The 26467-nt window shown below is 43.9% G+C and overlaps 8 protein-coding genes across 8 annotated transcripts; 5 read left to right on the top strand and 3 right to left on the bottom strand.

Annotated features, from left to right (window-relative positions):
* Nucleotides 1–145: 145 nt before the first annotated feature.
* Nucleotides 146–8175, bottom strand: PAAG_02977 (mycocerosic acid synthase; the record flags this gene model as incomplete). Its single annotated transcript, XM_015844808.1, has 6 exons — nucleotides 146–1018; nucleotides 1083–1403; nucleotides 1460–6129; nucleotides 6184–6748; nucleotides 6895–7423; nucleotides 7478–8175. 6 exons carry the CDS (start codon nucleotides 8173–8175, stop codon nucleotides 146–148), a joined length of 7656 nt encoding a protein of 2551 aa, XP_015702014.1.
* A 313-nt stretch (nucleotides 8176–8488) lies between these two features.
* Nucleotides 8489–8788, top strand: PAAG_11669 (hypothetical protein; the record flags this gene model as incomplete). The annotated part of the gene is made up of 2 exons (XM_015847273.1): nucleotides 8489–8572; nucleotides 8636–8788. 2 exons carry the CDS (start codon nucleotides 8489–8491, stop codon nucleotides 8786–8788), a joined length of 237 nt encoding a protein of 78 aa, XP_015703062.1.
* Nucleotides 8789–9605: 817 nt separating this feature from the next.
* On the top strand, nucleotides 9606–10400 carry PAAG_02976 (hypothetical protein; the record flags this gene model as incomplete). The annotated part of the gene is made up of 1 exon (XM_015844807.1): nucleotides 9606–10400. One exon carries the CDS (start codon nucleotides 9606–9608, stop codon nucleotides 10398–10400), a length of 795 nt encoding a protein of 264 aa, XP_015702013.1.
* A 1288-nt stretch (nucleotides 10401–11688) lies between these two features.
* Nucleotides 11689–12835, top strand: PAAG_02975 (2,4-dihydroxyhept-2-ene-1,7-dioic acid aldolase; the record flags this gene model as incomplete). The annotated part of the gene is made up of 5 exons (XM_002794384.1): nucleotides 11689–11845; nucleotides 11985–12077; nucleotides 12155–12384; nucleotides 12469–12690; nucleotides 12758–12835. 5 exons carry the CDS (start codon nucleotides 11689–11691, stop codon nucleotides 12833–12835), a joined length of 780 nt encoding a protein of 259 aa, XP_002794430.1.
* A 93-nt stretch (nucleotides 12836–12928) lies between these two features.
* On the bottom strand, nucleotides 12929–13255 carry PAAG_02974 (glutaredoxin domain-containing protein; the record flags this gene model as incomplete). The annotated part of the gene is made up of 1 exon (XM_002794383.1): nucleotides 12929–13255. The coding sequence occupies one exon, from the start codon at nucleotides 13253–13255 to the stop codon at nucleotides 12929–12931; it is 327 nt and encodes a 108-aa protein (XP_002794429.1).
* A 399-nt stretch (nucleotides 13256–13654) lies between these two features.
* Nucleotides 13655–14861, top strand: PAAG_02973 (diploid state maintenance protein chpA; the record flags this gene model as incomplete). The annotated part of the gene is made up of 3 exons (XM_002794382.2): nucleotides 13655–13760; nucleotides 13886–14417; nucleotides 14546–14861. The coding sequence occupies 3 exons, from the start codon at nucleotides 13655–13657 to the stop codon at nucleotides 14859–14861; spliced, it is 954 nt and encodes a 317-aa protein (XP_002794428.1).
* A 2372-nt stretch (nucleotides 14862–17233) lies between these two features.
* PAAG_02972 (hypothetical protein) lies at nucleotides 17234–18772 on the top strand (the record flags this gene model as incomplete). The annotated part of the gene is made up of 5 exons (XM_002794381.2): nucleotides 17234–17413; nucleotides 17483–17594; nucleotides 17654–18120; nucleotides 18183–18532; nucleotides 18598–18772. The coding sequence occupies 5 exons, from the start codon at nucleotides 17234–17236 to the stop codon at nucleotides 18770–18772; spliced, it is 1284 nt and encodes a 427-aa protein (XP_002794427.2).
* A 3421-nt stretch (nucleotides 18773–22193) lies between these two features.
* Nucleotides 22194–22945, bottom strand: PAAG_02971 (cytosolic Cu/Zn superoxide dismutase; the record flags this gene model as incomplete). Its single annotated transcript, XM_002794380.2, has 2 exons — nucleotides 22194–22630; nucleotides 22696–22945. 2 exons carry the CDS (start codon nucleotides 22943–22945, stop codon nucleotides 22194–22196), a joined length of 687 nt encoding a protein of 228 aa, XP_002794426.1.
* Between the last annotated feature and the right edge of the window lie 3522 nt (nucleotides 22946–26467).

Here is a 26467-nt window from a genome sequence, read left to right as displayed (position 1 = left end):
GAGAATTTGAAACTTCAAGAAGAAAGAAACAAAAGGAAAAAGAGAAAAAAAAAAAAAAAAAAAAAAAAAAAAAAAAAAAAAACAGGTAAATGTTTCCCTCAGCAAGAACCATGGGACGAGACCTTGTCCTGAACATTCCATGAACTCAGCTGAGCCCCCATCGCGATTTCGCCTCCACGCTCACGATCTTTGATTTCTTCAATATCAGCCCCGCCAGCTCTACCACAGACTTGGTCACGAGAATCTCCATGATTTGCAAGCTCGCTTGGAGCTCGCGAGAGATCCAATTGCGCACCTCAATGGTGATCAGGGAGTCCAGCCCGTATGTGCCCAGAGGTTTTGAAGGGTCAATTTCGTCGACGGACCGCATCATTATGGTGGATACTTTTTGTACAAGAGCATCCGTAACTATTCTTTCTGCGTCTGCGCGATCAGCTGTATTTTTCACCGCAAGACCGGGAGATGCTGTGGCTAGAGAAGATGCGGGGTCGCATGTTTGGCCTTCATCAGAGGCGCACGACTGAACGAGATGTGAAAACCTTGGATCCAAGGCCCACCACGGTGTCTCTTTACCGGAGATGGATTTCAATATTCCTAGGCCGGTGATGCAGTGGTGGTGACAGGTATTGGCCATATCGCCTCTGATGGCGGCGGCAAGAAGTCCTCGAAGCTGGGTTTCATTAACCCAATCCACGACTAGCGAGTTTTCGACTTCGTTCTTCCTCTGCTGATTTTCCGCGAGATACCCGATTCCTTGAACGGGAGCCAGATCGATAGTAGTGCAAGGTAAACCACGCGCGTTTCCATATTGTGCGAAAGCTGTCATGAAAGTGCCACCAGCGGCATATGCAGCTTGTCCCCTGTTACCGACAAGACTAGCAATTGAAGAGAGAGTGATGAAGAAATCAAGATCACAGCTTAATCCTACGAGCGCATGGTGTAGATTCCACACTCCTGCAACCTTTGGTTTCACAACCCCGTCGTAGTCATCAAAGGTCATCCGTTCGAACAGCGTGTCCTGAATGAAGTGTTAGGGGTTTCTTGAAAATGCACACGCGCTTGGGAATTGGAAAACGGCATACCCGGAGAACCATTGCGCAATATATTACCCCGCGCACAGGTGGCGCTTGCGGTAGTATTGTTGCCAGTTTGGTTTCGACTTCCTCTTTTTTGCTGATATCGCATTGGCATACAACGACAGTTGCTCCGTCTGCAGCGAGATCCTTAATCATCTCCCCAACTCTTTCATCCGAGGCACCGCTTCGTGAGACGACAATGATATGTCGCGCCCCTTTCTCAGCTAACCATGACGTAATATTTCGTCCGAGCCCTCCCGTACCACCCACGACTATGTAGGAGGCTTCCGCAAAGAGAATATCTCCTTGCTTCTTTCTTGGATAAACCTGTCGCAAACATTAATCAGCACCGAGAACCAATTTTATTCACAAATTAAACTAACCTTGACGCAAGCATTCTTCCCCGCTTCGATGACAATCTTTCCGATACTTCGGCCAGTCTGTAAATTATGACACGCCTTCTCGAAATCCGATATTGAAAAGCGCGTAATTGGCGATATACTCCTAGCACTGCCATTTTCAAACATCCCAAAGACTCCAGCTAGAACTTTTTTCATCAACTGCGGGCGTTTGTTGGCCAAGAGTGTCAAATCAACAGATGCAAAACTTACGTTCCGGTCGAAGTGGATCATTTCAAGTCTCGAATTCCGTACAATGTCCTTTTTACCAATTTCTATGAATCGCCCAAACGGAGCAATGCATTCCCAAGTTGCCTGTAGCATTTCACCAGCAAGAGAATTCAAGACAACATCAACGCCTGCTCCATCCGTGGCTTTGCGGATTCTGTCAGCGAAAGAAATATCCCGACTGAAAAAGATTCTTGTTTCGTCGATGTTGTAGGTTTCCATTAGAAACTTCTTCTTATCAGCACTACCAACAGTTGCATAAATCTCCGCACCAATCGATTGAGCGAGGATAATGGCCGCTTGGCCTACCCCTCCTCCGGCGGCATGAAGGAGAATCCGCTCCCCCCGTTGCAGACGACCAACATCAAACAAAGAGTAATACGCTGTGCAAAATACAATTGGAATGGATGCTGCTACATCAAAACTCATCTTATCTGGAATCTTCCAGGCGCTTGATGCCGGAAAGCGAGCGTAATTGGCAAAAGCTCCCTCAGAGACGGCACAAATCCGGTCGCCAACTTTGAAGTCCGTCACTTTATCCCCAATCGCGGTAACGACTCCGCTACATTCATTCCCTAAATGACCGTTTTGGAGTTGACCCATGGCAATCATAATATCTTTGAAATTTAGTCCTATAAATCGAGTTTCGATTTCTATCCAATTGGCTGGGACCTGAGTTGTTGAGAGCTCATCCGTAAAATAAGAACTGTCCAGAGTGCCATGATGTCCCATCGCTAGTTTGAGGCGCCTGTTGTTTTGATAGAAAGGCTGTAGTTCAGGGGGGATTCTGTGTGACTCTTCGTGAACATATTTGTTCGTTTCTGGATCTGCAAAAACGCGCGAAACACAAATAAGTCTATTTTTAACCACATATTCCATATCTCCTTGCCTGAGACTAGGTTCAGTACCAAATACAGCTCTGAAGACCTTCATTATTTGGTCAGCTTCGCCATAGTGGGGATTGCCTTCCAGCTCTAGAGTCGCAAGTTGTATCGCCGTTTCTGAGCGTAATGTTCTGGCTAGCCCGATCGCCATGCTGGATTCAGGTGAGCCCGAGACTAGGTGGTCTTGACGAATGACCCAGAGAATACCACTGGCACTAGATACTAGAAGTTGAATTGCTGAAAGAAGATCCGGTGTCATGCTGGATAAAAGCGGCTGATATAGTTCGCCGAAAAAAATGCATAGTCTACCTTTTGCATTAACTTGGCAGAGTTCTTCAACGGAGGGGCGGATGCCAGTTATATTTTCCAACTCGCGGATAAGGCCAGGTGCGAGAGAGTCATTGACTCCCCCGTGGTAAACTAGAGCTATTTCCTTGCCGGATAATTCATCGGATGCTTGGACGGTTGATAGCATCAGACTACTGGACTGCTCAAGGGTCTCTGGATAGTCGTCCAGAGATAGGTCTAATCCAGAAAACTTTGTTTCTCGGAACAGCTTGTCCCACTCGTCTTTATTCCGAATAGAACTACCCGCACGACCTGATCTTTCGGTTGACCAAGAGCCTGAAAGCAATTTGGGAACGAACTGATATAAATGTCTGGCCGTCCAATCGAGCAAAACCAGTTTCCCTCCAGGTTTCAGAAGTCCATTCACATTGGCCATGGCTTCATGTAAACATTCTGTCGAATCCGATAAATGACAAGCGATTATTAGATCGTACGATTTTGGTAAATAACCTTGGCCAGAAGGATCTTGCGAAATATTCAAGTTTCGACATGACACGAACCTACCCCAGGCTTGAAACTTAGGCTTAGCTTTAACGAGTGTATGGGCGCTTTTAGCAGTGTACGTGTATTTGGCGAATCTCCGCATTTTTCCAGTGTCACCACCCCCCAAAATTCGCAGTATGCGTAAAGATCCTTCCCCTGTGCCAGCTCCGATCTCAAGAATTTCCATGTCAGGGTACTGGAAAGCCATCTTGTCGATACAAATGGCGGCGTTGGCGTAATTCCGGTTAAGGGGACTAAGCTCATCGTAGAATTGTTCCAGTAGATCGTCACCAAGACTGGTAGATATTGAGGCTATTCCCCGATTTAAAATCGGTACAAAATTTTCACCAATGGAACATGTCACTTTCCCCACTGTCCCCATACACCGAGCCATGTTAATAACGAATGACCACCTTTCCTCGTTGAATTGAGACCAATCTGAGTGATGAAGTCTAATTCTTCCATTCTCTGTCTGTAAGTTCAAAGTTCGTATCCACTGATAGAACGGCTCGTGTTTCTGACGGAGGCTACGGTATTCCTCTTTGTCAAGCTGTTTTAACGCTTTCTCGAGGAAATAAAACGAAACCTGATTGAGGATGTGAACATGGCTCTTTTCGTTCTGGTTCGTGTTATGAGCCCCATCAAATGATCTCAAATTTTCCGTGGTCAAAAACTCTAGGCAGGGCTCTAAGCAAAGCTTATAGCATAACACTTTGGGCTCACCATTCGCAGACGCTATGTCATCATGAACAGGTGTTAACGTTAACCCCTCCATTTTTAAGAGAATTTCGGTGGGATTTTCAGCGGAGGTAACAAATATATCGTGGTTGATTGGAACGCCATGAGAGAGTGAGTTCAATCGACTCCCATAGACCCGAAACTGGCCTCCAATTGGCATGGACGTTGAGCAGGGAACAGACAGGCATTTTAAGAAGGATGGTAGGTAAAGGGAATGCGGCCCCGGGTTAGTAAATCCCAAGAGAGGCCATACAATTTGCACACACGCATCTAAAGCCGCAGGATGAATGATCAAGTCGGTTTCAGTCTCTTGAGGCATAGAACCTCTTGTGTCAGTCACCGATATGTCGAATATCGCTTGTTGATTACCGACGAAAACTTTCGATGCTGCTTGAAATAACGGGCCATACTCCAAAGCATTGGCAGCAACAGCGTCATACATTTCATGGACATCAGGGGTAGATGCACAATTGGAGTGAAATGCAGCTACCTGCTCTTTGATATAAAGGGAGTTCTCTCTGTGCTGATAAGAGCCATCAATGGGGTTTGGGCCCCCGATTTTATAAACCTTCACAAGTCCTCGACAATGCTCATCCCATCCTTTAGTATCCGACCATGAAAATACTCGAAATTCACTCCAAGCATCCGACGATATTCTAGTGCCCTCAGCGTACGGTCTTAGAGTAGTCATAGTTTCGACTGCAGACGTGTCCGAAATAATCAGGGCTCGCCCAATAGACACTTCCCGAAATACAAAGTGATCGAACTCTACCTTTTTCATAATGGAATGCTGGGTTGCGGCTTCCAGCACCATGGCAAGGTAACCAGTCATAGGATATACATTGTTTCCTTGAACTTTATGATGTCGAATCCATGGATGGTCATCTGCCCGCAGAACGTTTCTCCATCTGGGTTCTATATCATCGCTTTCTACAGAGAGTGAGCCAAGAATATCGTTTCGTGGAAAAGGCTTATGACAGTGATTTTGAGACAGACGGGAGGTTTGCCAATATTTTGTAGTGTGGTTCCAAGGATAACTCGGCAGATTCGTTAGCAAGACAGGTCTCTTTCCTTTGTCGGATGGAAAGTTGATGGAGTTGAAGTTGAGTTTAGCCCCATTCATGAATAACTCCGTCCCCAGTGCCTGCATTGCCTCAACGGCGTCTTGTTCGCGTTTAAGACTATGCAGATATTTTATCTCTCCACCCAGGGAATCATGCTGTAGAATATCTCGGATTGGGCCCTTCAGTGCTGGGTGTGGTCCAATCTCAACAAGCATATTTATTTGTTTGCCAGAGGTAGCTCGACTTTCCAACAGGAGGCTTTGTAAGCCGCGTACAAACTCGACAGGAGATACGAAGTTGTCTACCCAATAATCACCGGTAAGATCGGAATATGTGGCTTGGTGACCGAACACTGATGAGTGGAATTTGATGGCTGCGGATTTGGGGACGATGTTTCCCATCATCGACCGATATTTTTCCGAAACTAGTCTCATATGATAGGAGTGATATGCTACGTTCACTGGGAGTTTTCTATTGAAAATTCCTTGATCGTCAACCTTGCTTTGCAATTCACTTATTGCCGTTTCATCGCCAGAGACCGTAACACTCTTTTGACTATTGACGCAGGCAATTACTGCACTTCCTCCTTGAAGAGTGTCAAGAAGAGGGCCTATATCCGATGCACCCGCCCCAACGGCCAACATGGCTCCTTTGACTTCTGGAAATTCCTTCGATATTTGGTCTGCTACGGTTCCCCGAGTGTAGGCAATGGTGATGCAATCTTCGAGCGAAAGCATACCGGCAGCATACGCCGCAGCAATCTCACCGCTAGAGTGGCCAACCACGGAAACAGGCTGTATTCCCCACGAACTTAGAAGCTCTGTCAAAGCTATCTGAATCGCTGTACAAGAGGGCTGACTGAAACATGCTTCATAAATAAAACTTGTACCAGTATCCTTGGATAACTCATCTGAAACCAGTTAGAGATAAGAAACGAAACATATCCATATATAGTTGTACATACCGATCAAGGAAAACATAGCACCTAGTTTAACCAGGCACTGATCTGCCGCTTCCATTGTGGCTCTAAATATCGGATAGGCAACAAGGAGCTCTCTACCCATGGCATTCCATTGGGCACCCTGGCCAGTAAAAACAAATCCGATTACTTGCTCCCCTGCAGACCGCTTGGGTGTGATATTTGTAGACAGAACTTCTATCAGCTGTGTGCTAGACGGAGCCGAAACTGCAACTCTCCACGGAAGGTGATTTCGTCGCTGACAAAGTGTGTAGGCCAAGTTGTCCATCAAGTGAAGATCGAAAGCTTCTGGATGCTTCTCTAAGTATATTTCAAGGGCCTTTATCTGCTGAGATAAGCCCCCCCTGTTATGTGAGGACAGAGTATAAACCTTGCGCAGAAGGGAAGGTTTTGGTGCTGGCGTCTCAAGATCGGATCGGGCTTTCCAGGCAACTTCTGATAGAGGCGGGGCCTTCTTTAGAATGACATGGGCATTTGATCCTCCAAATCCAAAATTATTGACGCTGGCGTAAGTCTTCTCGCGGGGCCATGGCACTTGTCTTTTGGGCACCTTTAGGCGAATTAGCAAGGACAGAAACTAAAGGTTCTAAAAGGAATGGATAAGGAGAATATCCCTGGGATGTTTCGTGGCATCGACAAGGAGTGGGAAAAGAGAAAACAGGCAACCAAGAATATTCGAAGAGTATTTGTATGTACCTTTAAATTCCATTCCTCCAATGGGATAGCATTATTCGGTTTCTCGAAATCACAGTTCGGTAAAATAAAACCCTTCTCAAGCATCATTGCCGTTTTTATTACTGAAACCACTCCACTTGCCCCTTCAGTATGCCCGACGTTAGATTTAAGTGAGCCCACAAACAAAGGTTTCATCGACGGCCTTCCTTTGCCGAAAACAGTATGAAGCGCTCTCGCCTCTATCGGGTCGCCAACTTTGGTGCCAGTCCCATGCGCTTCCACGTATCCGGTATCTATAGGGTCTATGTGAGCTTGCGCATAAACCGATCTAATAAGTTGTTCCTGAGCGGCAATATTCGGCATCGTAACTCCCTGGGTCCGCCCGTCTTGATTTATCCCACTGTTGACTATTACAGCCCTTATTGAGTCGCCGGCTTCAATCGCAACATCCAACGGTTTGAGGACAATACACGCTGCACCCTCTCCAGGTCCAAATCCACTCTGCGCTCTATGATCAAATGGGTAACATTTTCCAGCATTAGAGAAAAGCCTACGGATAAGTGTTAGTCAAGTTCTCCGGCGATATGTCCAGGACGGTAAATACCTTTGGAGAGACATGGAGATGAACACATCCGGTAACAGGTTTAGATGGCAACCGCCGACAATTGCGCAGGTCGATTCCCGTGATCTAAGGCTTTGACAGGCGACATGTAATGCGGTCAAGCTAGACGAGCATGCAGTATCAATGGTAATACTTGGACCTTTGAAGTTGAAATAGTATGAAATTCTGTTGGATTGAAGTGACAACGCGCATCCGGTTGCGTTGTACCGTGAAATGTTTTCGCTATCCTTGTAATTGTTCAAATCGTAATCCGAGATCGATGCGCCAACGAAGACGCCCACCTGATCATCAGCCAGTGATTCCAATGTAATACCTCCATTCTCAAGCGCCTCGTAGGTGCATTCAAGCATCAGACGTTGCTGTGGGTCAATGGACTCTGCCTCGTGCTTGGTGAGATTAAAGAATGGCGCATCAAAGAGACCGATGTCTTCCTTGAGAAAGTAGCCGCCATTAAAGTTGAAAGCTCCATTTCTATCCGGATTGGGATGGTAGAAAGCCGCAGCATTGAATCGATGCTCTGGGATCGTGGACCAACCACTTCGCCGACGAGAGCACAACTCCCAGAGAGTATCAGGGCTGGTGACATCTCCCGAAAGACGACAGGACATGCCAACAATAGCCAATGGCATCAAATTGCCCCCACTACACTTGCCCACAACCGCCCCTTTTTCTGGATTCATCCTGTAAGTTAAAGTAGTGATAAAAAATCTCTTGTCGAACGAGGATATGGAATTTTCTTGGGGAACTGAGTTGAGGCAAAGTAACTTGTTTGTTAGGCTCCAAAAGAGTAAAATTTCCGAGAACAGTGTCTGTCAGTTTCCTTCTTTCTGCAATAGGAGTAATTTAAGTGATCTGAGGGGCCGCAACGGTAACGTATCGCTTGTGCAGGTTAGTCGATCAATGCTAGACGAAGTGAAAGCTTTTGCTGCACGTCCGTATTTACTTTGGTTCAGGGGACTCCGGCTGAACATGAGAAGTCATATCAACCACGGCATGCTCGACACGAACAGCCGACAAGAGCTTAGCTTTGAGCCAACAATGATCCCTGAAAGCTGGAAGCTTCACGGTACGCGGTCGGTATGGTTCCGATATTAATATCTACCATTTCCCAAAATTAGGATCAAAACCATCACCCGGTAGGATGCAGATCGCATCATGAAAATCTCCTTCATGCCATTGGGCTCTGGTAGAAACATGTTCCACGAAGGCCTGAAGAGACTCAATGGCAAAGGGCCTCGACGCCAGGTGGCACGCGTGCATATGCAACATCATCAACCGTCCTCCGTGATATGATTCAAGTCAAACGTGGGGTGCACTGCAGGACGAGGCAGAGGAACTTTTTTGTGGTTGGATGTTGGTAAACGTTGAGACCAGCTAGACTGGTAGCTTCTCCGCACTCATCTGCAAGGTTCCCCTGATCACCTAGGCGGGGACCATCTGGAACAGCGCTCAACCAAATCTTAACCTGATGACGAAGAAATTTGTTTATTCCAAAAGTTGCTTATTTGCGACACCCGCGTCGATACACGAGTTCCATTTTCTTTGCCCAAATATTCGGTATCGATCTGGCCCAGAGTTAGATGTTGTACCTAATAATTGAGAGTTCTTCAACGGTAAGTTACTATTTGCTAAGACAATGTCTGTGTTGAAGGTTTGATATGTGCAACGCCACCAAAACCAATAGTAACGAACGTGCTAAGTATCGTGTCCAATCAGCTTGATTGAAACTCATATGATCGCCGGTTGCTCCAATCGCTTCAGTGGTGCGAACCTGAGCTCCACACGGCGTACAAGCTTGTAGTTTGTCATTTATATAAACAGAATAATTGCATTACAAGGCAAGTGAAAAAGACATGTCGCCATGCTGTGTAAAAGCATGTCCTCCCCTTGTCTTTATTCCTTTTCGCCAGTTGCACCTTGTCAATTTTTATCGTCAAGTTATACATGGATCGAGTTCTTAGAAACTCAAACAGCCCTGACGAGTGATCATGAAATTTCTATGCCTTCCAGGAGCACTTGGTAGTGCGGATGTATGTTTTCCTCCCTTTTTGCTTTTTTTCCACTTCGATTTTGCTCCCTAGGAAGTAATAAACTATAAGGATCGGCATTGATGACGCTTCATCTAGATATTCCGAGTGCAGCTGAGTATGTCTGTGTAGAAAGACGTTGTTCCGCAACCCGGGAAAATTCTAACGGAATTCAACATTCAGAAAGCCTTTGCGACAACTTAGAGTCCGACGGAACAGCCAGCTTCCATTTCGCACAAGGAAATATACCGGCTCGGCCACCGCCAGGCTTTGAAGACTACTTTGGCCCACCTCCTCATTTCCAATTCTTCGACAACGACGCCGCAGAGGAAGATCTACGGGCACTCCGAGATTTCATAAAACGGGACGTCGCAGAAGAGAGCATGCAGATTCTAGAAAAACGTTTGCTCGTACACATTGAACGGCGCCATGATACCTTGAGGCCTGTGCTTGACCGCATCATCCAAATTATGGACAAGGAAGGTGATATTGAGGGCGTTGTCGGATATTCAGAGGGTGCTCTTATTGGGGCAAGTTTAATTCTTGAAGAGCAGCGAAGATATGAGGAACTTGGCAGGCCAGTAGGGATAAAGTGTGCAGTATTTTTATCCGGATGGCCCCCATTTGATCCCAAAACTGGGAAGCTTCTTCTGTCCGATGGGGGCTCCGAATTGATAAAAATCCACACATGCCACGTCTTGGGTGCCAATGACCCTTTTATCGATGGTTGCATGGCGCTATATAATATCTGCGACCCTGATACTGCCAATATTTTTGACCACGGACATGGCCATACAGTACCACAAGGTGACAAGATACAAGGGGAGTTGGCGGAAGTGATACGGGAAATGGTGGCTGAAGCCCAGCAAGAGAGTTGAGAGAGTGGAGAGAGAGGTTCCATTGAAAAGATATGCTCCTGTCACATATAGCAACCTGTATGCACTACGTGAGAGGCCAGAGATACCACAAATCGCCAAACCATAGCATCATCCCAGGAAAAGCACAATCAACTTACATTGTTCATAAAATTGTATGTCCCTCGGTTCGGGGGTGGGTGGGGGCCGTAGTCAGCAACAGCAAATCCCGGCCTTCATGAGTTGGTCGAGTAGTTTGAGTTTGCAGCCGAAATCAGCCAAAGTCCCTCACAAGATCCTATGACTAGCTAGGACAGTTGGTGATTTAAAAATAAGAGACATCAAACAGCACTTCAAACAATGCGCTCAGAGCAGGGTCTGGTTCGGCCTACCTGGGCGAGAGTCGATCATTCCGTTCGTATCGAGCAAGGGCTGTTCCGTCTGAGCGGACAGACAGCGGAAGAAAATCCCAGAGAATCTCGATATCCAGGTCTCGAAAATGTTTTCTAGTCGCATCGTCAACTGTCAAAAGATCCAGGGATTCTTGAATAGTCAGCCAAGTCAAAATCCACGCCGATCGTCTCTCACTAATTGGAACATGGGAAGAATAGCCACCGGCATAGCTATAGGTCACCGTGGTTTCATGGCATCACTGTTCACATTGATATTCAAAGAGTAGCTCAGATACCGCTCTACGATATCTGGTTTTTGGTGGCATGACGTTGGGCCAATGATAAATCAAACAGTCATCCGCGCATGCGCGTCAAGAAGAAAACCAGACATGAGGGTTCCCAAGGCCAGGTTGAAATTATTTGTTGATATTGCGTGAAGCGGACAGCAGAATTTTGAGGTCGCAACCGTTTTGGGGGCTGTCATGTCTGGTCAATGGTTACTTGTGCTCCCCCGCACTAAATCTCGCGCGACAACGAGGGGAATTTAGAACTCCCCGAGACCCCAAAGACAATAAACAGCAATTGAAATAAATGTAAATTTAATTGAAGAAATGGATTTTTTTTCACTATTTTTTCTTTTTCCTTTTCTTTTTTTATTTAACGTTTTCTGCATCTCTTTCTTTTCTTTTTGTATATGAAAAAGAGAAAATGCTAGTTGGGAGTTAAGCAGGTTTTTCAAGCGTATCTAGTCACTCCACCATCAATCTCGATAAATACATTTCGGTATAAATATGACTCAATTGACCATTAACCCCCATTTCATTTAAATAATCTGGTGGTTGTCCCTTTCAATATACATATAAAACTGTTCCTGCTTCCCGCGACAATTGCGAAAGCATATTGCCCCATAGTCAAAAATAATGCAAGTTGCCAATCGTCTCCAGACAGCCCTTCGAACGGGCCAGGGGGTGTCGTTCGGCGCATGGCAGATGCTCCCTGGCATCAACCATGCGCAGATAATGGCTAGGAGTGGCTTTGATTGGATTTGCATTGATACAGAGCACGGGAATATTGCAGGTAAAAAATCGATTAAAAAAGAAAACAATGGAACTTGAGGGGATCCTCGCAATATGTGATACAGTTAAATGTTTCTTCAGAGATGGGGTTGGGTATATGCTGCTGAATTCGGCTGATGATGAGTTATTTGCTATTATAGATGCCCAAATGCACGAATCTGTTGCTGCAATTGCCGCGACGGGTGTCAGTCCTGTCGTACGGATTGCTGCCAACGAGTCATGGATGGTTAAGCGTACGTGATTCCCCCATGGGGGGTTTCGTAAACCAGTTTCTACTAGCGGCTTTTGTTTATATTAATTCGAAATATAGGTGCATTGGATGCGGGAGCTCATGGGATTATCGTACCCCTCCTTTACACGGTAGAAGACGCGAAGGCGCTGGTTGAATCAGCCAAGTTCCCTCCCGTGGGCAAAAGGGGTTTTGGAAGTCCCTTTTCTATGAACTCGTTTGGATCTATATCCCAGACAGACTATTTGTTTCAGGCGAACGACGCTTTGCTTACAATTGTTCAAATAGAAACTAAGGAGGCTTTTGAAAATGTGCGACTTGTTGTTGCAAATAACATCACTTCTTTATCCCTTTCTCCCAGCACTGGGGAGCTGATAGCTAACTAGAACAAGTAGGTTGAAGAGATTGCAAAGGTGCCAGGGGTTGACGTGCTACTGGTCGGTCCATGGGACCTGGGAAACAATATTGGCAGACCCGTTACAGGTGATTTTCATCCCGATCTGGTCGCTGCAATTGAGAGGATTCGTAAGGCGGCTATCGAAAACGGCAAAAGGGCTGGTATTTTTTGTGTATCTGGGGAGTCCGCAAAGAAATATGCGGAGCAAGGTTTCCAGATGGTAATATCATATCCTCCCCTCGGTGTCTCTCTACCCCATTTAATACCATGCTAACATTTTTATCCAGATTTCCGTGATTGCCGACGTCACTGCTCTTTCTACACATTTGACAAGCTCATTAAAAACCGCTCGAGATGGCTTGTGAGGCGGAAGATATCTTCCCGTGACGAAGTCATGTAGCACCGCATGCAAGAATAGAGTCCCCACCAATATAGTTATATAGTCATGCATTCGGGAATCATATCGATTCTGCAACTTCCTTCATTGCCTTTTCGATCTCCTCCTCTGTAAATCGATGGAATAGCTTTTTCGGATTGGAGAGCGTTTTGCGGTCATCGTTGACCTTGGACAAAACCCGTTGGACATGAAGAACGGGTACATCAAATTCGTAAACGTCCTTCCACGTTTTATTCTGTGGGGCCATAACATCAATTTCTGAATATAGAAATGGTTTCTTATCCGCTAGCTTCGCTATAGTGTTCTTCGCCGTATCACAAAGAGAGCAATTGACGCGTGTAAAGAGAGTGATTCGGGTATTTTGGAGCAGGCGGCTCGTAGGACGCATCATGCGGAGCTGTTGTGTTCGAAGAGCTTATGTCACGAAATATTAGAAATTGGTGTGTGCATGCATAAGTTTTCGACGGAGAGAACTTATAGAAAATCTGGATTCTCGAGCTGTTGATATGGGAAAATGGTTGAATTAAATAAAAGTAGTTGTGCTTGGAACTGGGTTTGTTTTTGTTTTCTTCGTCTGCTCCAGAAGCTTCGATGCTTTGGGGTGAAAATTGCACGCTAAAAAAAAAAATAACCTCCGCGGGGATAATGGTGTAAAATATAAGAACATTCGCAAGTTAGTTGTAACTAGTTATCCCACCACATCTCAGTCTGGAAAATAAACCAACGATTATCAACTAATCCTAGTACAAACCGGTGATCTGTTTGCTAGTATATCACAGACACAATTATGGCACAAAAGTGTGTACACAAGGGCTGCGGCAAACTGTTCACTGACCCCGACGAACCATGTGTCTACCACCCAGGCCCTCCCGAATTTCACGAAGGCCAAAAAGGTCAGTGCAAAGTGGCTTGTTGATCTGGAATTGCGTCTCCTGGCTCCAGTAGCTGCAGAAATGACCCGGGGGAAGAAGGCACTCGCAAACCAAGGGAGTTAGCTGACAGAGCTTCGCCACAACAGGATGGAAGTGCTGCAAACCCCGCGTTCTCACGTTCGAAGAATTCCTCTCCATCCCACCATGCACAACGGGGAAACACTCGATGGTAGACACCCCTGCCCCGGAATCAGAATCAGCAAGGGAGGTGCCCCGGATAGAAGAACCCAGTTCAACAGAAAAACCCACACCTATCGCAATTGGAAACGTTCCCACCACCCTATCCGGTGCCGCAGCGCGTACCCCTACACCAACTACGTCCCCACCACCAGAATCAGAATCCGATGACCCATCCGTTGCTATCAATGCAGGAGCGACATGTCGTCGCAGGGGTTGTAATGCGAGCCACTCGCTTTCTTCATCACGGGATGATGAGAAATGCATACATCACCCTGGCCAGCCCATTTTCCATGAAGGTAGTAAGGGGTGGAGCTGCTGCAAGCGTAGAGTGCTGGAGTTTGATGAGTTTATGAAAATTGCGGGCTGTAGAGAGAAGAAGAGACATTTGTTTATAGGGAAGGGGAAGCAAGCGGGAGAGGAGAAAGTTGATAATATCCGGTGGGTTCCTTTGCTTCGATCATTGTTTCCAATGCAGTTTCAACCAGCAAATCATTCGAAGTATTCTACACAGCACAGAAAAAGAATTTTCTGCTTGCTAACTTGGTGCTTTTTCTGGAAATACTCAGAACCGATTTCTACCAGACTGCCACCACTATCATGGCCACCCTGTACCTCAAGAAGATTGACAAAGCCGCTGCCAAAGTCAACTTTTCATCACCCACCACAATAGAATTGGACCTCCCAACCTCTGATAATAAGCGCTTCAAAGAATCCTTCAACCTCTACGCGCCCGTCGATGTCGAGAAATCTAGTTTTCAAATAATGGGTACGAAGATGGATCTGAACTTGGTAAAGGCAGACGGGACGAGCTGGCCCGTCCTGCGGAAGGATGATAAACATACAGGGGAAATTATTCAGATTGGTCGCGCTAAGAAGGCTTGAAGCAGGTTGGGTAGGGTAATTGGATCTATGTGAGACGATTTAGATGATGATATAACGGAACGGATATGACGGCGAATAATCATGAGTATATACTCTATGTTTTATGTTGGATTAGGAGTTTGGGGGTACCTGGAATGGATGGATCTCCTCATTTCCGCATTGTCCTTCCATCGAGATGACATACTTCTCCATATTGTTGATTTCCAAAGTGTCCAGCTGCGCATGGTTCCTTTGTCGAAGTGTGTTGGATAAATATGCCAGACAGCGCCATTAATTGGTACAGGGGTGGTTGTAAGTACACATTAACATGCAGAATTGTGAGAAGTAATCAATTAATAGTTCCATTCCGTTCGTTCTAAATCGCTCCTGCTCCTGAGGTCCGGCTATTATTATTCCATATTTCAAGCAGCCCATACATTCAAGCCCGGAGATTCCTTAAAAAATTCGACAGAATGCCAGCCAACCATTTCCTATAAGAACATCAAGACAACATAACAAGAGAAACAGGTAGCGATGATGTGTCACGCCTCCTCCACAGCTAAAGCCCACAGGAAATAAGCCCAGCCATAATAGTAAATTTGGGAAAAAGGACGACGCAAATTCGTCTCCGGGGCCGGGAACGGAAGGAAACCCATTTCTCTCAAAACAGCGCACAAATAAAGTGGTGTAAGGACGGATGACCCTCAGCAAGCCGCATGCAGCGGAGCTCCGGTTTGAAATTTACATGGTTATGTAAACCTCTACTGATGATGGAGAAGAAAGAATAAAAAAAAAAAGGTAAGAAAAAAGTATCGAAATGAGGTTGGGCTTTTATAGGTCATTGAGCAAGGTGGGGAGTCACGTGGTGGAGTAGAGCACTTTGGGATTAGGCTGGGTTTGTCCCTAGACAAGCCCTAAGTCTAGGCTGTTTTGGGACAGATTGACCCCTCTAAGACTTGAACTGATCCCAAGATATTCCCAGTCCACGGTGATTTTCGGTCCAAATGTTCGGATAGATAAAGATCTTCTTTTGCTCAGCCTTGGAATTACATGTTTGGAAGGGAAAAAGCCTTAGTCTAAGGCGCTATAGAAAAGTATTGGTTACAAAATGGTTCCTATGATGTCCCTGTTTTATTTATCTCGCCTGCTCCAATCATATGGTTTTTTAATCCAGGGGTTTCCTACTACTGCCCCAGAGAAAAACATCTATCAAGCGAGAGTGGTATCAACTCTGGTTTGCATGTACCCACCTCCCGAGGTCACCAAAGCTTGTCGATATATAGACAGCTCCACTGTTCATTGCCCTCTTGAGAAAGATATATTGCCCGTCAGCCCAAGAGATAGCTTTGGCCACAGAGAGGGGAGGACGTTGAATTGGTTGTCATCTCTAGTTTTGAAGGCCCATTCCGCAAATTGGAGAGGTTGCACACGGTGTTGGAGAAAGACTTTGCGATCATTGACAACTCAAAATCCAGCTTTTCCCCTTTCGCTGTTCGGAGCTTTCTAACCTCCGGAGTAAATTGTTCCACAATGCAGCTTCCAAAACAGATTGCAACTTATGTAGCCAGATTATTACTATCGTTGATGTTACGTCGTCACTTATAATTCGGAGTGGAAAACATAGCCAATGCATATATCGCATTTGAGAACACCGGATGGATAACTCTATTAATAGTCAACATTAAGTCGCAAGTCAAAACATGTGCAATGGAAGGGGTCCATGGGATATCCCCGTCGGATCAGAGATTGTTCCTGCAGGCTAGGCTGAACTAGGCTAGCGGCAAACTCGGAATGAGGACATGCCAAGGTTCCAACCTTATTTTGTTGAATTCCACGTGAAGGGCACCTAGGGAAGATCTTTGTTCCGCAGGTACTCTCCAGTGCAATCTGGCAGCGTAATACTTAGGGGGCCAGCGATGCAGCATTGTCACTTTTTCCCCTTCGTTTTGAGCACGAGACCAATTGCCTTCGCCAACTAGTTCACCGCATCCCAATTGCACTCCTTTCGACTCCATCTGCTCAACACCTGCATCCAAAGCATTCCTATACCCCACGGTATGTATCCTCCATGTCAGAAAAGTGTCTACTTTCGGTCTGTCTTGAAATCTATGGGCCAAGCCGTTCGTCGTGTCTCCACTCTTCCAGCAACAGTGATTCTGGTAGCGCAGTTGTAACTGTTTCGAATGGTTCTTGATGGCCTCTGGGCCCTCTTTTATTGACTGATAGCGGGCGACTCCTATTGAGAATTTGTAGGACTGAAATTGGCTGAAATTGACTAAAACTGACTGTGTTCCCTGTCTGCAGATTCTTTAAAATTCACCCTCTTTGATATACTCCTTTTTCTTCATTAAATGGTCTGCCAAACATTAGCTACAAACAAACACGTCTTCCTAATGGGTTCCAACAACGCACAAAACGGCGGAATTGCGTCTCTTACCTATATCCCGTTATCATACAATCAAGCTGACTCCCAAGCCTCTGCTCTGAGGCTTGTGTTGACAGTAAACCCGGACTGGGAACACTCGGATGGCAATATTGAATTTATCAGATTTACGGATGGGATAACCAATACCGTATGTAACCCGTCCCTATTTAAACAAGGGAGGGGAAACACCGTGCTTAGGCCTGATATTGTGACGTAGCTATTGAAAATCATTAAAAGAGCACCAGGCCTGTCAGATGAACAAATCGACAACGAGGCAATCTTGATGAGAGCTTACGGAAACCACACAGAAATAATAATAGACCGTGATAGTATGTCGTCCTGCCACTTAGCAATGAGAAACTTACACTGATTACAATGCCACCAACAGGAGAAACTAGATCCCATGCCTTACTTGCTGCGCGAGGTCTGGCCCCTCCTCTCCTTGCTAGATTTAAAAATGGACTGCTATACCGTTTTATTCGTGGGAGGGTAACTTCTCCAAATGACCTCGTCCAGCCTTGTGTGTTCAGGGCTATTGCACGGCGACTCGCGCAGTGGCACGCAGTCCTGCCAGTTGATGAAACAGCGCCAGCGACTTTGAACCAAGATAACCCAGAAGAGTCAGGTTCTTTAGATGTGCCTACAAACGTATCGAAATTGCCTGCTCAAGTGGACGATATAATACCTGTTAAAACCCAACATGAAGGAACCAGTATCTGGACCGTTCTGCAGAAATGGATCATAGCCTTACCTGTGACTACAGAGCAGGAGCGTGTTCGCCGGACAAAGCTCCATAAGGAATTTGAAAGAATAGTTGCTGAATTTGATGACGGAGAAGGACTTGGCAAGGGAGGGGTATTTTTGACCCATAGCCTCTTCTAAGATTTGATTCTACAATTGCTAATTCTGGGGTGTAGTTTGTATTTGCTCACTGTGACCTATTGAGTGCAAATGTCATCGTCCTACCGAATCCCGCCAAATCGACCCTTGAAGATGCCAATGGAGACGAAACCGTGAGTTTTATCGACTATGAATATGCAACACCGTCGCCCGCGGCATTCGACATCGCAAACCATTTCGCAGAATGGGCCGGATACGACTGTGATTTCAATAGGATACCAACGCGTTCTGTACGAAGGGAATTCCTGACTGAATATGTTAAGAGCTACCACGAACATTCGAACTTGCCTAAAGTCAATCAAGAAGAGGTCGTTGAGAAACTCTTCAACGATGTTGATCGATTCCGCGGAATTCCTGGATTCTATTGGTAGGGATAATATATGATAGTCTGGTTCGAAATTGGAGTTCCATGGCTAATCATGAACCTTACAGGGGTGTCTGGGCATTGATTCAAGCGACGATCTCACAAATCGATTTCGACTATGCTTCTTATGCAGAGTTGCGCCTGGGCGAATATTGGGCTTGGCGTCATGAGGTTGAAGGAACCCGAGCCCTAGCAGGAGGAGAAATGCCCCTGCGAGAGCAACGATGGGCACAAGAGGCATAGCTTATGTCATACATTAACTGACCAGATTGTTTGTGGTCTATATTCTATTAATCTACAAATTCAGACAGGGTCCATTTTGGGCCATTTTTTTTCCCTGCTTTTTTCCTCCGTTATATAGGGTGCTGGGTCATCATGACGTCGTTTATGTATTTTCGTTTCTGTTCCAGGAATGACTACCCATGACGCTATGACTGTAGTCTCAAGATATTTTTTTGTTTAGTTTTACAACTCACGAACGTTTTAACAACACGATTCGTCAGAGTCTTTCCGCATGTGAAAAGCACAAACGAATATTTTCATGAAATGGGATTTAGTATATCGGACACATATTTTTGAACGAACCGGTGTTGTTAGATTCGCAGAACTGGCAATTTTATTCTGTCTTCAATGACTGAGTTATACCCAAAGGTCTTGCCTTGTCTCTTACCCTTTTGTTAGTTCCTGTATAGCTGATAGATAACCTCATGAATTTCAATTTTAATGACTAATGCAACGGTTTGTTTCAATGTCCTCTATCAGGTAGCTTCGAGATCTCGATTCTAGGCAGCGAAAACGGACAATAGCTTGTTCTGGCGAACAAAACGGGAGGAGAGCTTGAAATCTAATATTGTTTAACTTCAGAAAGGTATCCTGAATCTTGTGATAACCCGCGATGGAGGGGCCGGCATTACTCTGGACTCGCAAATTCTACCCCACTTCTGTGCACGAAAACCAAGAATTGCCAGTTCTATTAACTGCGAATTCCTGGGATGTGGTGTAATGTTTCATATGCATACTGAGCTGATGAGCCGATAATATCGGTTTTCTATCTATCTAGTACACTTCATCGAGGGGGAAAGTTTATCACCCAATCTCCCTTATTAATTACTTTGTGGAACGCAACCCTGAGACAGCAAAATTGTGCAATGAGATTGAACAGAGTTTTGAAGGATGGAAATAACCAGCAGAATGCTTGTAGGTGAGCTGAGCTTCCTTGTGAGATTAGCTAACTATATGTGTGAACTTTTACATAACCCGCTGGAGATGGATCTAAGCCATGGCGAAACGCTTGAATATTTCGAGCCATTTTCACAGGCGATGGGCTAACTAAACCTCGTGGAACTTGAGCAGTGTCGAGAAATACAAATACGGACATCTTGTGAGAGGCGACATGACTTCGCGCTAGGGAGTAATCTATCTTAAAGTCTACAATATATATACCTTGGACAGTTTTGGGGAATTAAAGAATTTCTGCTCTGTATTTCAAAATCTTTTGAATTCTAAACGAGGTCGTGTAACATGAGATGAATTCACAATGTCAAAAGGCCCTTGTTGAAATTCCCGGAGCCGCCCAAATAATAGTATCTTAGCATCTGCACGGTTCCTCTATTCATTAAAGTTAGCCAGTCAGTCGTTTTCATCTGGAAGTGGAAAAGCATGGAGTAAACAACCGAGCGATCGAAACCCAATTCCCATGAGTGGCGGAAGATAATAAAACAAATAACGATGCAGCTGAAATTTCTCGCGCCATTGGTACAAGAAGGACAAAATTGGTGCTGGTTGACCTTAGGCACATTCCAACAATAGGTTTGCTTCATATCCTAGAAGCTATAGATATCTAGCAACATGTCCAAGAAGTAGCAATGGGCGTCAAGGCTGGCATGGGATATGCCTAGTCATAGGCGTGATGGAGACAAATGTCAATGGTGACAAGCTGTAGTTATTGCAGTGTTTGGAGCGGATGGAAGGAAAGGATACGGTGATTTGATTTGATTTCCCCCACCCCTTTCTTCTCATTTATCACAATTTTAAGTGGTCTGTACAGGTCAAAGGTTGGAAACGGGATTAGGGTCCAGAGCAAGAAAGGTGTTGGCCGACCTTCCATCCATTCAACCCTTGAACTACGCAGATACGCACATATGCATAACATATGCATAAGTACATGACGAGCGCACACAAAAAGAAATAGACTCGGTTTTAGCAATTGCCATGTGAACAAGTATTCGACGACTGTTTGGGGCCTTTGAGCCTAAAGTCATCCAACAATATATCCGAACACGGAAATGAGAGCAGCAGGATGGATGGATTTCGGAAAACTGTGTTGTTGTAACCTACTTGCTACCTCTTTCCATGATCTTCCAACCAATTCCCCGGCCCTTGGGAACTTCCGCCTCAGGTTTCTCGCTGGCCGGTCTCCCATATAAAGAACATAGTAATTTATCCGAGTTGTTAAACCATAGTTGTAACAGCTTGAATATATACCTCCGTAGTTCAGCACATCTTCCTCTTCAATAGGATATCAAGTTTCCTTCTCCTTGTTGGATTGAAGCTCGAAATGACAAATCCTAATACAGATTTTACCTCTCCCTAGGTAACAGCGAAAGCTATTTACTGGTACCATTATTTCAAGGGCTTCCAAATAACTACCCTTTCATATGAGACGTTTTGTCCATTTGCTCGTGCGAGTCACGCATTGATTGACGTGCCTGAAAGAAAGGATCAGTTAAATGAAAGAAGTGAGCATAGATAAAAATCCTCACTCAGGCAGCTAGTAGCTTACACACAACGGGCGGGGATTGCCACTGGAAAATTACAAGACATCGTCACATCTATGTGCTAGCTGAGATTTCCAAAACGTGCGATATCTTGGTTGGAAAACCGGATTCAACAGCCAGGACATCCACGGATGACTTCAAAAGGCGAATTTATTGAGGAGTTAAATACCTATCTAGGGTACCTAGGTAGTCAATGCAGCTGCCGCTGACTCGATCATGTCCCAAAAACCATCCAACATGAGCCATGGATGTGAATATGAGCTGTGTGGTAAAGACGAAGAGCAAATAGACCAATGATTTCGACCCGGAAAGAAGGGCCAATTATCCATCGAAACGACGAGAAAACGAAGGAAACGGAAGCTTCAGTTCTCGCGCGTATGTTTCCTGAGGCCTGGGGGATATCTAAATTACCACCCTACATGAAAATCGGCTCCAGAACCCGCCACGACCAACCCAAGGTTAAAAAAATTAACTTTTCATCAACCGTTACTAACTGAAACTATTTACGTATAAAAATAGGAAACAAGCTTAAAGGCGAAAAAAAAAAAAGAAAAGGAAATAAAAGAATAAGGAGAATCGAATATTGTTGAGCATCAAGTAAAGGACAGACAGACAGACAAATCCAATCAAACAAGTTCAGTGCAATGCAGGGGACGGATGAGACTAATAAGTATACATGGAGTATATCCCCTGAGATTCCACCCAGGTGAAATCTTGTGAAATTAGCATAAAATGTGACCAAAGACAAAAAGTGATAAGCCCAAAAGTTGAGGGTGGAGAAACGATATCGAAAACCAAATTCCGAAGTGTACAAAACCGGCCCTTTTTATAATCATACTCATCGAAGCTTATCCCAAACATTGCATAAAATCTCCCAACATAGCTCTTTACCATATCATCGCAGCGACACCGGCCAGCATCACGCCAAGACCGAAGGCACCAACACGATTTGCAGGGCCTTGGGAGGGTCGTTGTGATGCACTTGGCGTGGGGACAGCAGTACCATTTATGCTGGCTAGCGTAATGTTGCCGCAGTTGATACGGCTCGAATTCCTGTAATGGACGACCATAGATCGATTGCCGACGAATGCACCCAAGCCATCTGTGAGGGAGGTGAAATTATCGATAAAAGTCACTTCATAGACGTTCCCGCCGGACGCGTTCGTAATGTTGCCGTACTTGCCACTCATATCACCCTCCTGGCACGTCTTGGGATTGCTCGCGTTGCAGGGTGGAAATTCGCCACGATCTATTAGATCGAGATGGGCAAGGGTGCTGTTGCAGTTACCGTCGGAACTGACAGGTTGATCATGGACGTGCCACGCTAATCTCCGGTTAGGATATTGTAGACAAAGAAATGATATTTGAGGGAAGGGGATTGTCGCTCACGGAAGGGTCCATTTTCTGTCTCGTTTGGGAAACCCCAAAATCTGCAGCTGTACATCACGCCTAAGCCGCCTGGGCCACTAGTAATATTGACAATTCCGCGAACAGTGGTGTCATTTCTGTCCATCAGCTTCATCTGGTACATAGCATTCATAGGGTTGTTTTCAGTAGTGACGGCTTCCATCATAACTTGCGCAGTCGCACGGAGGGCAAAGCCCAGCGAACAGGCGAGGATAGAAAATGTAGGCTTCATGTCGAAAGGAAAAAAAGAAAATCGTGTCAAGACAACCGGGTCTGAAATAGAGTCAGTGAGGCCAGGAAAGGAGGGCGAAATAGCAGATATTTGGAGAGGTGAAACAGAAACTTATATAACAGCTCAAGAAATGTGAAATGATATATGCGCAGGAACAGTTATAACGTACAAAGGCTATATATAGTGTATGCCTTTTGTGATAATGTAGTGTGGCTTAACTTGTGGCGGGTTTTGAATGCTATGTAACAGAAATAGCTAGCTAGAGCGGGAGGAATGAGCAATGAGAGAAGTCGAAATGAAGAAATGAGAATGAAGAAGGGAAATAAAACCAACAAATCACAGGGTAGTATCCTCGAAGCAGAAGCTAACCGGGCGAGTGGAAGTACGCACGTCTCGGGAGGTATCAACGGCGGAGAAGCAGCAGCAAAACAATTATCAGGCACATTTAAACAATTACATCCGCCGAATATATAGGATGCCGGCCTCTTCTTGAGAGCTCACTCATAATGCTACAATCCCCAGTTTCGCTTTTCTTTTTTTAGCTGTGGGGGCCGGGGGCTGTGATTCTGTGAAAGGTACCCATGGACTGACTGCTCATTATTCTTGTAGGTTGGTGGGGTGCAGCAAGCTTTCCACACGGGCGCAGAAGTGGGCCTCATTTAGTTGGTGTCGTGTGATCCCCGTTAAACTTGGCCCGTCCCATGGGATAGGGAATGAGTCTCCGGGTGCCCGATAAGGCTCGGGTTATGGGGTCCTTTGCCCCCCTAAGGAGCCACAATGGAAACAAACATTAGGCACGTCTAATTTTGCCACCTCTGAGTCCTACCAATCAGGGTTGATTATTGTTTCAGTTAAAGTTGCTGCGGCATAGCCTTGTTTTCATCATTGAGTTTGGCATGTTTCATTGGAGTTTCTCCCATGTTTTCAAAAACCTTCAGAGATAATGAAGGTGACCAGAGAATATATTTCTAGTTATGTCCGTCAAAGCTGCATCTTTAATAATTGATTAAGATTTGAACACATCAAAGAATACATTCTTCACATCACAAAATGCTAGTCTTAGAATTTCCATGCAGTGACTGAGATTTCTTGCATTTTGGTTTGTTTGATCAATCAGCAGCATGCTTCATCTTGAAACAAACAGTCTTGACCACACAAGCACAACAACATCACGGTGATAATGTGTCACAATTTTAAGGAGTTGATATATATACCTTCATTCCTATATTGTTACTCTCCATTCCCATGAACTTTTTAAGGATAACTCATTATTGATCATGATGCAGATGTATAGAAATTGATCTTAGGAAATCTTCATTGTTACATTCTATACTTTTATTATCTTCATCAACATTCTGCAGAAGCTTAACTCCAGCTCAAAGCTGCTCAATGCTTGAAGAAAATTGAATGAATTTACCAAAAGAGACACAAAAGTGACAAATTCCAAATCATTCCTGAATTCAACGTTGACAGAGTGGAACTCTCGTCTTCCGAAGATCATGAAAACATCATCACTATTTACACCCTTTCATCCCACGTATTTGACAAGAGGATTGGATGAATCTTGACAGCATCATATGTAGGCCTTGCCTAGCAGCTACAGGGTTTGACTCTAGTTTAACTATAGAAGATTTAATCTCACTTATAATATCATATTTGAAAGACCATGCTCCGTCTCCTCTTCCATCCTCTCACGTAATTGACAGGCATAGAAGCAAGGGTGCAGAACAGAGCCACCCTCACCACTCCGCCAAGCTGTTTCATTAATCGTCGTTCCGCTCTCCGGAAATCCCGAGTTACCGCCCCCCTCTTAGAAGCATTTTATGTCACCCTAAAAAGCGACTTCGCCCAGCGGCCTATCATTTAAGACTACATATGGATGTATTAACTATTGATGGGAGCTTTGTCATCACAAAAATGATGTCCTCAGCAAACGGTGCCCTGTTGGTCATTGTTTCATCATTGGGTCAAATTCATAGAAACAAGCTGACTACGAGCGGCAACATTACCAATTACGAGAGGAGCGAATGCTCCATCCAGAAGGGCTTTTCACTTTTCTGGTTGGGGCCGGTGTTCCGCTGGATCACGTGCCTATGATTTCGCCCTGTTCCCAGATCGATCGTTCCTGAAGCTCTTTGGTAGAATTATTATCACGTCATTCCAACAAATGCCACACAAACGATATTCAAATAGAAACATGGGATCAAGGAAAGTTAATTCAATAGAGTAACTCGGTTGATTTATAATCCTTCATAATTTAACTTAGTTAACTAACTAGTTTTAACTGACTTAGCTGAGTTTAACTAATTTAATTTATTTCTCCACTGAGCGAACCATCAAAAGTAAATAAATTATCTTAAACTTCCTCATCCACCCACTCGAATTCGCAAAACAAAAAAGCAAGAAACTCTATAAAGATAAAGAAGAGGGAAGAATTCAACTTGGCAATTTCAGTCTTTTAAAACCAAGAAACAGGCTCAATTCATGAAGCTGCACATGTATTTGAAATTTCATAGCCTATTCCATGTCATTTACTTAATGGCCCGCTGTACCATTGCACCGTGTGTCTCTACGTAGAACGGCGATGTCAGGAAGCTGTATGAATGAGCTTGACTAACTGTTGAATGAGAGCAGCAATATGTTTACAGCAGAGAAAGATATTGTCTAATCAAGAGCACTAGTAATTATAATAGATATGTACATTGCATAGTTCCATAAACTTAATTAGCCTGAAAATAATTCATTCACTTTTAGAATGGTGATCTATGAAGCTTTATCAGATTTTATTCCGTATTATAATATAATTTTCACTGATCAGATAAGTCGCATCTTTGAGCAGGTGATCAAATCGTAACATGTTCAGTTAAATAAATTATAATTTAGATTTTCAACACTTAACAACAATTATTCAAATTAAAATAAATTAACTAGATACAAAACATTTGTTTTTTTTATATTCATAAGAGTTATAGTTTTTACATCATAATAAAGCTAATGAATATCATATTAAAATTAAAGATAATTATTAAAATTTAATTATTAAATTAAAAATTATATATTTTTTATATAATTTTTATTAATTAAAATAATTTATAAATTATTTAAATAAAAAATTATATAAAAAATATAAATATTTAAATTAAATATTTTAATTATATTTAAATTTTAAAATAATATTTTATATTTTATAATTTTTTATATTTAATTTATTTATAATAATAATATTAAAAAATAATATTATTGAAACTTTAGTTAATATATTAATAAATTTAATAATTAATTTTATTAATATAAAAAATAAAAATTTTTAAAATAAAAATTAATCAATAATTTTATTAAATTTTTTAATATTTTTATTAATTTTAATTATATAAAAAAACTTTTTAACTTCAGTTTAAATATTTTATTAAATTTTAACTATTATAAAAAATTTATATATATATAAAAAGTTTAAAATTATTTAAATTTAATTTTTAAAATATTAATTTAATTATTTTTTATTTATTATATATTTTTATTTAA

The sequence above is a fragment of the Paracoccidioides lutzii genome (genome assembly GCF_000150705.2).
Source record: "Paracoccidioides lutzii Pb01 unplaced genomic scaffold supercont2.8, whole genome shotgun sequence".
In the NCBI taxonomy this organism is placed as follows: domain Eukaryota; kingdom Fungi; phylum Ascomycota; class Eurotiomycetes; order Onygenales; family Ajellomycetaceae; genus Paracoccidioides; species Paracoccidioides lutzii.
This window is presented reverse-complemented; position numbering and strand designations above follow the sequence as displayed.